We start from the raw sequence: 11539 nt of genomic DNA on the forward strand, positions 1-11539 counted from the left end.
GTCATTATTAAAAAAGTACCTGTCAAACCACAAAAGGGCGGAAAATGACAAACAGTGAAGGAAATACAACATTTCTGTTAGTTTCATCCAGGTGTTTCAATATAGTTAAACTGAAATGATTTTAACAATGACGCAAGAAGATTATTGTCTGCTCAGATGGGCCTAATCCATGACAGGAAATGTAAAGAAAAATATTGTGGGAGGACATAGATTTGATGATTTTACAAGATAAGGTAACTTCATAAAAACGGCATTTGGCTGAAATAAGTCGAGTAACATCTGAAATGTTTCAGATGAATTTCCAAACATTAAATGATCAACATTTCATGAACTGTGCCTGCAGCATGGAAATTTGGTTGAAGATTTTTAATACATGTAATACACTGTCAAGAGAACAAGAGCCTGAATATGCAACTTTCCAACCACTGCTGAAAACTTTCTGAGGTTATCCTGCAGAAATATTTTCCCGAAGAAGGTGGGGGAAAAGGGCGACTAATTTTTTATTTGCATCTGTCATGTAGCTTTGGTAGGCTTTGTCTTAGACATTCTTTCTGCCAGGTATGTTCAGTGGAGCGTTTGACAAACACAGCCGGTTTGTACAAAGTTTAAAAAAATAAATAAATAAATAAATAAATAAATAAATAAAACAAACCACATTGCTAACCAGGATAGAAGCTGATATAAGATTTTTTTGTCTATTTTTAGTCAACTTCAGCATAGCGTCCCTCAACAGGACATATGCAGCTCTGAATTCAATAGTCAATATGTTTAAATCCAATAATGTTTTATTACATTATTAGCCAGTAGCTACTGGCTACAAAGCAACACCCTATGTATACAATGATTTAGATGAGCAAATAATTACACATGGAAATGTGACACTAAAAAGGATAAGACAACTACAAAGTGGCCTGACTCACTTCCACATATGAGTTTAAGTCATGACAGCACAAAACCTTCCCATGAGAATACAAAAAGCCACCCACATTTCAGTGACAGCAGCAATGAGTATGTGGGTAAAATTGAATCAATTAATTCTGTTTGAAAAAAACATTTCATCTCAATGTTCTAAACAACAACGTTTGTCTTACATTAATGATGCATAATTAACAAATTAATCACAGCATCACTCAACGCCGAAAGGAAGACGCGTATGAAAGATGTGAATGACGGACGGAGTGTAGCAGCACCTGTAATACACGTATGTATGTAAATGTAAGAAAAGAAGTGTTGCAACACTTCAGCAGGTGACACATTATCTGGGGAAAAGAGAGCAAAGAGAGAGAGAGAGACAGACGAGTTTAGTTGAGAAGACAGGTGAAGGAACAAAAGGTAAAGGACCAGACGAGACGGGTAAGACTGGCAAGTGAGAAAGTCACAAATATGCAGAGAATCTGTGTTGAAAAGAGACAGACAGAGAGAGAAAGAAGAATAAAAAGGACAAGAGAGAGGAAAAAAGAAGATGGGAGAGGGGTTGTGGCCTCATTGTTCCTCTTTCTAACAAGCTGCTCTCAATCTGTCGGCCAGATCCCCCTCCTACAGCATAGACACCCCCCCACACACACACACACTCCCCTTTTTCTTTGCACACACAAACCCATGACTACGCACACTCATCCTCACAAAAATACACATACACATTTTGTCTTGCTCACACATACACAGTCCCTCTTTCTCACACACAAAAACCCATGATTAAACACACACACACACACACACACACTCTCCCCTCCTTTTTCACACAACACACAGAGCAATTACTCTTCACAGGGGGGAGAAAACCAAGGCCATTTTAGAGGAAGATGGAAGGAGAAAGAAAGAGAAGGCCATCCTTCTTCTCTTTTTTTAATCACTCCTTTCCTCCCATTTCTTTTTCATACTTTTCAGGGATTTTCAATTTTTTTCCCCTTTCACAACACAGTCTTGAGAATCTCTAAGGCATGTGATAGTCGAGGCAGGGCCTTTAACAGGTATGCACAATGTAAGACTTGTTTGTTTTCTAATGATCAGAAGGAGGGAATATTTGTTCTTAGCCGGAGGTAACCACCGTCACTCTGCTGTCTCAGCTGTTCAGGACCTTACACACAACTCAGTCTGCCGGTAGGGATCGTTGTGATGATGATTCACACCAGACTAGACTGGACACACGAAACAGATGATGCCATGAAAAAAAAAAAAAAAGCATAAATCTTACCCCAGCAGACATAACCTCTCTTTTTATTTTATTTATTTTTTTAATAAATCCTCACATCTCCAATGAAATTATTAATCTGTTCCAACTCCTGATCTGGCAAATAGCTGAGCAGGTTTTAAAGTGAGAGGTCAGGTCATCCAGCCGACCCGCTGACCTATGGGAATGGGCTTAAGCTGGAAGCCTCACCTGATAATCTCACGGTCAGTTATTCCCTCCCTCTCAGCTGCGTCCTGGCTCGAAAGCAAACAACAGACATGCCGTCTGCCCTTGAACAAAGCTTACATAGACTAAAAATCGCTGTTACACAATTACAGGACAGACCTCTCTGCAGTTCTTCCAATCATTAAAAGGTAGGTTCTGTAACTCTGAGAAAGGATTGCATGAGGTGGGCCAGCGTGAGGAAGGAAAGCTTTTCTCTGATATGATTAGAGATCATCTGATTACTCAACTGTTTAGATGAATCAGTGGGGAGGTGTTACAGGCCCCAGAGCAGAGCTGTGTCTTTAACAGCGCCGCTGTGATCCGTTCCATTTGAGAAAGCCACCTGAGAAAGCTATCGGCTAACCTTATAGGGTTTAAGGCCTCCTATTGCACAAGCTCGATGCAGAAACCCCAGATATGGTCCTGCCACATCAGATGTATAGGCACGCACTCACATTTGCACCAATCCTTCTCTCATCTCAGGAAAGCCTATGTCAATTGCAATGATTAAATGAAGACGTGGTGATGAAGGGGCGAGTAAGGGAGAAAGCGTTAAGAGTGAATGAGTCATCTTTGGGGATAGAAATTATTTAAATCAAATCCCACATCCTTTCAGTGGAAAACGAAAGTGGAAACAATCCAGTGAGGCTGTTAGGAACATGCTAACTGTTGAGAAACAGCTGAACATCGACCACAGCACTGCAACTCCAACACTTTATATTATGCTATGCACACAGTATATCCAAGGTCACATGCAGGTAAGCCTGTGAATTTCAAAGACATGTATAGAAACCCACAAACAAATGTATGCACATGAAAAGGTAGCGCAAATGAAATTCTGACATGGAGGGACCATTAATGACGTGGCATTGTCTGAATGTAATCATTCCTGTTTTCATTTGAGTTACCTCTAATTACACCGCAAGCAACAAACCACAATGACCTCACATCCTTGCTCTAACGCCCCCACCCTCGCAAAGACACACAGACAGACTACACGCCCACACAAACCCACAACAAACATTAAGTGGATGTGTGCACAATGCAGTTTTTCCACAAGTATTTACAAGCACACATGTACTTTATTGTATTCACACATGACACATTTCCTACGTCTATAACGATGGGAATCCACAAAATGTGTCTCAGTCTTCGCTACCCACAAGAAACCACGGCAATACATAGTTCGCTAATGGAAGTGTTATGGGGCCATCATTGTGAGGACATTAAGTCGTGGCTGTGTGTGTGACCATAGGAATAATAGGTCCACTTAAAGGAACACTCCAGCGGCTTTTCTCCTAAGACTGCAGGGGACGAGGGGAGGGACAAGTCTCTCCTGGATTACCTCTCACATCCTCCACCTTTCTTTTTACACAATGCTCAGAGTGCTATGTAATGACTAGCACAGTCTTCATCCATGCTATCAGCTTTGTGAAGCTGACAATGTGTTATAATATTGATTTTTAGCAGATAGTATTTTTACACCGCTTGATAATTAGCACATCTGAAGCTGGTGGTAGAACTCATTTTAAAGGCTTAGTTGTTCAGATATTTCTCTCAAAACCGCAAATCTGGAGTCTCATGGTGGTGCTACAGGACATGTCAGGGGACAACAAAGTAATTGGGTTCATGATCTGGGCACCTAAAATGTCTATATTAGATATTTCAATCCAGAGTGACCGTACAACCAGCAGACTGTCACTGTCATCCACAGTCATGTCACTAGTGACGCTGAAAAAATAAAATAAATGAGAGAAAATACTTTCCAAAATGCCCAGATTAGTTATTTATTCATTCAATCAGAGCTCATCTCTCTACTGTCTGTCTCCTTCAGCTGGGAGGATGCTGTGCTGCTGCCTCCTTCATATGGCTCGGCCCATTAGTTAGGCCACTAATTACACAGCTTACCCACAGAGTCGATCATGAGAGTAAACACCCACCAAGCTCTTTCTCGCTCTCTTTGGAATAACCCAATAACGTCTCTGAATGCACAAATCTCTGTGTATCCACCCAGACACGCCTTTAACACCCCTCCATCTTTGAGGGCTATGAAACATGTCAATACACAGCCTTTTCTTAAAAGCATTTGAAGGTAAAGCCCCTTATATCAAATTATTAAAACACAATTGTCAACATTCAGCAGTGATTTGCATTGCTAAAGCGGATTGCACCCAGGAAGGAAAGGCACAGGTCACCCCCCCCCCACCACCACCACCCTCCTACACACACACACGCCCCCACCACCCCCACCAAAACCATTCTTACATTAAGTAGCTATCTGCTTGGGTCTGCGCTGGGAAACATGCTCGTAATCTCTCAATGATTCTTGCACTTAGAGGGGAGGGGCTGGCAGGCACCTGTTTCATTAGTGCCACACATCTTTTTTTACCCCCACCCTTCTCATTCCTCTCTCTTTCCTCCCGCAAGCCCTGTTATTCAAATTTCCCTGCTGTCAGCCCACATTAGCGAAGCGCCACAGTTTGCCTGTCAGCTGGCTTAATTGCTGGAGGTGCCTTCTTTTATTAGGTAACCCCCTCAGCTCGTTTGTTCTTTCCACCGAGACGCACCTCCACAACAGCTTGTGTATGCCTGCGATCCCTTCAGCCTCTTTTCCTTCATTTTATTCTGCCTTTTCTTTTTCCTCTCTCGCCATCTAATCGCTGGCTGAGCGTAGCAGGCGAGCTCCTGATCGATAGCCACAGTCTCGCCACTGGACAACAGTGGTGATAAAGAGCTGAAAGCATGCTTGGACTTGGGAAGAAGAGGCTTGCTTTATGCTAGCTCTGAGGATGGAGAGGGGAGGGCCACATCTTAGTCATTCATTCATATATGCTCTCCCCAAAACAGTCCCCTGTTTCACTCACTAATTATTAACTTAATGACATAATCTCCTTTGATGAAGATTTAGGAAACACATTTTTAGCCTCTCTTGCATAATCGCTTACCCACTTCACTTTGTTATATGGCTCTAAACCTCCACAACTCCTAGCTAATTCAGGACCTCCGGGCACAGCTACCAAAAAAAAAAAAAAAAAAAAAAAAGGCAAAAAAAAGGAAAAGAAATTTGACATAAAAATTTTTGGCACCCAAAATTAAAAAAATAAAATAAAATTGTATAACAGGAATAGAAAAAAAAAAGCTGTTTTTCAGAAGAAACACTTCATATGATTCTCAAGATATCTGAAGCATCTGGTTTTGATGGTATCCAGGCTTAGATGTTGAAGAACAGAGGAACCACAACACTGACTGCTTGCTGGATAATAAACATTCGTTCTGTAACATGTAAGTATTGGACTTGAGTTGATAGACAATGACAATTTCACTTTGGAATTACCTCAGTTTGTCCATGAGGACCGTGCAATATGAAACAAGCCTCAAGACAGCCCACTGGGACAAGCAACACCAAAAAAAAAAAAAAAAAAAAAAAGCTAAAGAAATGTACAATTATCAAAGCCAATTATTTCAGTGAGTGAAATGAAGGCGAGTACACTAACTGTCTATTATAAATACAGCACATTCATTCACTTATTACTTCAGGTCCAATCAAGTTAGAGCAGAAAGTGACTGAACGATTTAATGAACATTTACAATGGACAGTTTAGTTAACAATCATACTAGTGTTGTGTTAGAAAACTTGCCAAACGCATTGGCTGGTCAGTGTTTGATCTAATAGATCATGAAATGTTATTGTTGCAGATATGAACATGGGGAAAATCCACAAAAGTTAACTGAGGTTATCATCTCCAATTCTCAAATGCAAGCAACATTTGTAATTAGCTGAACCAAAATACTGAGGGGAGAAAAAAAAAAAAATCAGGATGGAGCCATATTCACAGTAATATGTCTATTAACCAATTCTGATGTGCTGATTTAGTTGAGGCCATTGGAGGGGGGGGTGATCATCAAAAACAATCTCATCCACCAAAAACAAAACAAAACAAAAAAAAGATGATGAATCTGGTTCAACTTTAGCTGAAATTGCACATCCACATGCTGTGAACTGGACTTCCCGGGTCATATTTCATTGTCACCAGTGTGTGAGACACGCCTTTAACCTTTTTTCGGTTTCGCAGTGCAGCCAAAGGCTGAATTAAAAGCAACTGAAACGGCTGAATTGGTTGTGTTGTGTTGTTTTAGGCTCATGAAACAATGCATCACCACAAAACTGAACCACATTCTACTTTTCTGTGTCGCACAGAGCTGCATCGCTTTGGATGACCTCCCCTCAACACAACCTCCAGCAAAGTTCCCCCATTAAATGAATGAGAAGGGGTTCAAATTTGCCACACAGAGCGAGTCTCTATCTGAACACAGGCCTAACTGATCACCCCCCAAAAGTAGCCTCTTAAAAAAACCCCTCCCCCAATCCCAGGCTTTGTTGAGAAGAAAATGGTTGGTAGAGGGCTGTTGGATATACTATTACTGGTCCTCTTTGACGATAGAGACGTTTCTATGAAAAATAATGATGATATGATCATCTTATACTGACCACGCCTGAAGTGGAAATAAAAAGATGTTCAAAAACAATGTTCCCTTTCACTAAAAAGGCACTTTAGTAGCATTTGTATTGTATAGCTAATCAGTCAATTACATCTCCGTTCTCTCTGTCTAAATGTGTTCATGTCTCACTTTCAGGGGCAGGAAGCGTTTCAGGGAGGTCAAATGTGTATATGTAAACATGGTTAATATCATTATAGGCTTGCAAAGCAAACTGTTAGCTTCTGATTTGAATACATTTTTATCACGCTTTGATGTTTCTCTTTCCTCTTATTATCCACATCTGTTTGTGTCTACAGTTTCCCTGGTACATTTCTATCGGTGTGGCATCTAAAAGATCATCGACACATATATGCACTTTCCAGGAACTTTTTCTTGTCTTATTGTGTAGTTTGGACACCACAACACGATTACATGTCTTCGTATGATTAGATTAGATTTGATTTTGGCCTCTGGAAAGGAAAAATTTATCCGTACAGGATGGTAAATATGCTAAATGTGCAATTTTAAGTGCCGTCCTTTACATCATAGAAAGAACGCTAAATGGAAGTAGGTAGTCTATGAAAGTAAGCAATCTAACTTTGAAAAAAAAAAAAAAATAATTAAGCAGGTGATTATCAAGTTCCTTCCTTGAGCAATCAGAAAAGAAGCTCTAAGCATGCAGGTTTAACTGCTTGCAGATAACAAAATATAAGCCACGCAGCCGGGAACTGAAAAGACACCTGTAACAGTAAATAATTATCATTTGAGAAAAGACAACTATAAATGTTATAAAATGTGGGCCATGTGTTTATGTAATTTCTGGGCCACATCCTTCACAGCAGAGGAGTCTCCATTGATGACAGGTTACTACCAGCCTAGCGATTCAGAGATTAAACAGTTTGCTGGGTTGAGTGGCCCTTCACTCAAAGGTGCAAACAACAGCTACTGATTGGTGGAGACGTTCAGAGGACGGGCGCCTCACATGGTACTCTGGAGATCTGTGGAGGGCTGAAATGAAACAGGGCTGCTGGCCTAAACATTCCACCCAGACCCGCCGCAGTCTGCTCCTCTCACCCTGGGACGCCTGCCCATACATTAAGATGTGGTTTGGAGCTCTCACAGAAACACAGCGAGGAGAGGCTGGATGAGAGGGATTGGGTTTACAGTGCTAACCACAGACCCACAGTCTGCCTCCTGCCCTGCCTTCCTGCAGTGAGCTATACTACATACACAGCTGTTAGTGAGTGAGTGTGTGTTTGTGTATGTGCTGTATGTTTGGGTAGCTGGGATTCACAGGATCCTTTATCGCTGAAAGGAAGTACAAGCTGAAATAGAAGTTACAAGCACATGATGGCAGCGGAATTGAAGCATTCTCCGAACACACAAGCCTTTAAAAAAAAAAAATGAAAGCAATGTGTCTTTCTGGCTCTATATAGATTTGTGAGAAGAATTAAGTGGCGAGCACAGACACACGCGTTCGTATGAAGTTGTACTTCAGTGTGCATGATCTGGTCTTGAAGCATGGGACACAAATGTCAAAACATTGTCAGGGGTGGGGTGCAGGGTGGCATGGCTGAGGGATGTAGATGAGGGTTAGGCAAATGAGCAGGTCTTAATTGATACTTCACACAGCTGGAGGACCAGTGTTTATGTATTTCAGTCAGCTCAAAAGCTCTCCACCTAACTCGCCTAAAACAAATTAAAGCCATGCAGCACACATTTCACTCCCCAACTCAGGAGATAGCAGTCTCCTGAGTACAGCCAGTTTCTTTTTCATTTTTGCAGCCAAATTATTAAGCATTACTGGAGGACTTTTGGAAACACTGGCTTTCTTTTTGTCAAAAAAAAAAAGAAAAAAAAAAAAAAGGGACACCTCCTAGTTTTATCTATGACATCAGTCAATTCAGAAGCTTGGCTCACCTTTGATACGATCGAAAAGAAATAAAAAGCAAAAGCTGATTTTTTTTTTTTTCTCTACGAAACAAACACACACACACAAAAAAAAGGACAATGAGTGGCACTTGAGAAGGGCAAACCACTGAGTGATGGTGTCAACAAGCCAAGCTGACTCACTTCCCTTCCTCATGGGCTACGAGGAGGGACAAACAAACACACACTTCATCATCTGGGTCAACTCCACAATAGTATGGAGATAGGAGACTCCATGTTTCTAACCTTAAGGTGCCGGCCACCAAGGACAGAAGATACACAGAATTATACACAAAGACACTCAGCAAAGTTGAACGTTGTTTGAAAGGAGGGGGGGTGGTGTTAATGGTAGTGGGGGTGGGGGGGGGGGCGGCTGTGCTCCTCCAAAACCCCTCCTGACAACATTTTCCCTGACCTTCATTAAAAAAAAAAAAAAAAAAAATACATTACACCTGAATTTAACAGAGAGACAAACAAAACGCCAGGCTGTGCACTGTGTGTTATCACAGACTCCCCTGCCATGGTGTCCCCCGGAAACACACACTGTGAGAACGACAAAGACAAACAAATTCAGGCTTGCACTTTCTTATTAAGGCTCAATACGGTTTGCAGAAACACCCGGGCGGCTCACGATTACCGTCCCGGTTCTTGTCCTCGTTACAGGCACATCGCATCGGACGGAGCTTCGCGCTCGGAGACAATAAGCTCGTTAAATGCGCGGAGACTGTTTGATGGCAGCGTCGCCTACTTACCGGTGGTCGGTTCTGGGGAAACATTGTAGCCGCCGACTTGTGAGGCTCCGTGTAGTGGAGGAGGGGGCGGTTGTTGTTGTTGTTGTTGTTGTCTTTTTTTTTTCTGTTTTGTTTTGTTTTTGTAGGGGTTGTTTTGGGTTTTGTTTTTTTTTTTTTCTCTCTCTCTCTTGTCCTTCTTTCGCTCTTTTGGGGCGGAAAGCTTTCGTCGAGAAATACGAGCAGCCACTGTACTATTGTTGGTCTCGGAGAGGCATTTGGCCTGGTTTCAAAGGTAATGGCACAGCTAGTCTCGGCTCGCTCATTCCCTGCTTCAAGACTCCTTTGTTCTGGGTTATATCTCCAGCCCCACACCGCCGCACCGCACTCGACGTGTAGTAAGGACGGACGGAAGGGGGGGAGAGGAGAGGAGAGGAACACCCGGTCCGCCGGAGCTTTCCCCTTCTTCTTCTTCTTCTTCTTCTTCTCCTTCCTCTTCCTCCTCCTCCTCCTCCTCCTCCTCTTCTTCTTCTTCTAAGTCCTCAACTTCGCGCTTCCAGCAATTACGATATCGCACTTGGTTTCCTCTCTCCGATAAATGTTGTCGGTCTGTAGCATAAAGGCCAGAGGTGGTGGTGGTGGTGGTGGTGGTGTTGAAGGGGGGTGGGGGTGAGGAGGAGGAGGAGGAGGGGGGGATGTGGTTTGCCTGTGGCTTGGGAGACGGACACACCAGCAGCACATTGAATGCAGCCGCAGCCTCTTTTGTCTGGCTCGTTGGCCTGCACTCTTTTCACACAACACTCCCAGTCCGTCACTTCTGCCCCCCCCCCCCCCCCCCCCCCACCACCGCCTCTGATCCTCAATGGGACATCACATAGGAGGGGTGGAAAGACACGTTTTACAACTCCCTCCGCACACATTCATCAATTATTTTATTCCAAATTTATGATAGCCCTCCGCAGGTTTTTTGGAATCGGCCCTATTTTTATTTATGGGGTTTTTTTTTTCTTTTTTGCAATAAAAAATACTAATAATTCGGTCCCATCTACATTACAAACCCCGAGCAAATCAGAAACGTGGAGCACTCACACAACGATGTTCCTCCAAATATCCTGATGATATTTGCTAACAGACCTTTGCTGCTTTTCTTATCTCGTTAGTGTTGCGTTATAATTAGTTTCACCCGCTTATATTTCTGTGAAACCGAACACCTATCCGATCGGGGCGTGTTAAAATAAAAAAAAATTATCATTCTTTTTGTTTTGTTTTGTTTTTTAAGTGCTGAAATATTTCTTCAGAAAGGCGAAAAAGCTTCCGACGAAGTGTTCAATGATTGAATGAGATCTCCACGTGGGGCTCGGCCTCGGCACGGTAAACACTGCTGCCTTCAACCAATCGGCGTCGAGGCGGCCCACGTGGGTCGCGCTGACCGCATGCTGATTGGAGGACGAAGGCAGCACAACGCTCGGCACGTCAATCAAGCAGGCTACAACCGCTCAGAGAGGTTAACCCCTTCCTGGGTGCAGAGAGTGATGGAGGAGTTGTGTGGTGGATGTATCAGGATTCAGTGGTTTTCCTTTTTCTTCCCACAAACCAGTCAGTGCATTCAAAAAAATAAATAAATAAATAAAATAAAAATAAATAAATCCCTCATTCCCACCCATTCCGTCTGCGTCCATGTGGAAATAAATAGACTTTAGCTCTAACATCTGCATCACCCTTTTCGTTCTTACATGTCAAAAATTTCATCACAACCACAGGGATCTGACCAAACAGGGACGGACCAAATGCATCTACATCAGTGCCCAAGGAGGCCTCGGAAACGCTGCAGAAATACAACAGTGATGATGCTGCAACGCTTGCATGGCCGTATATGGAATATGCATATTGTTGTCACCTGGAAAAAGGAGAATTGTTGTGCAGAAAGAACGGAGAAATGGTGGAAAAATTGGTATTCTGGTGGCACGACCCCTTTAGCAGGGCTCATAATTAGAGAGAGAGATATTGA

At 42.6% G+C, this 11539-nt stretch overlaps 1 protein-coding gene across 5 annotated transcripts in view; it reads right to left on the bottom strand.

Annotated features, from left to right (window-relative positions):
- The window catches only part of tle2a (TLE family member 2, transcriptional corepressor a), a 37650-nt gene extending 27503 nt beyond the window's left edge, over positions 1 to 10147 (bottom strand). For all 5 annotated transcript variants that reach the window (XM_029499258.1, XM_029499257.1, XM_029499256.1 and 2 more), the window contains exon 1: positions 9556 to 10147. In XM_029499258.1, the coding sequence (XP_029355118.1) occupies positions 9556 to 9579 (24 nt within the window). In that variant the 5' untranslated portion in view covers positions 9580 to 10147. The remainder of the gene's footprint in view (positions 1 to 9555) is intronic.
- Positions 10148 to 11539: the final 1392 nt, after the last annotated feature.

The sequence above is a fragment of the Echeneis naucrates genome, chromosome 4, assembly GCF_900963305.1.
Source record: "Echeneis naucrates chromosome 4, fEcheNa1.1, whole genome shotgun sequence".
NCBI classification, from domain to species: Eukaryota; Metazoa; Chordata; class Actinopteri; order Carangiformes; family Echeneidae; genus Echeneis; species Echeneis naucrates.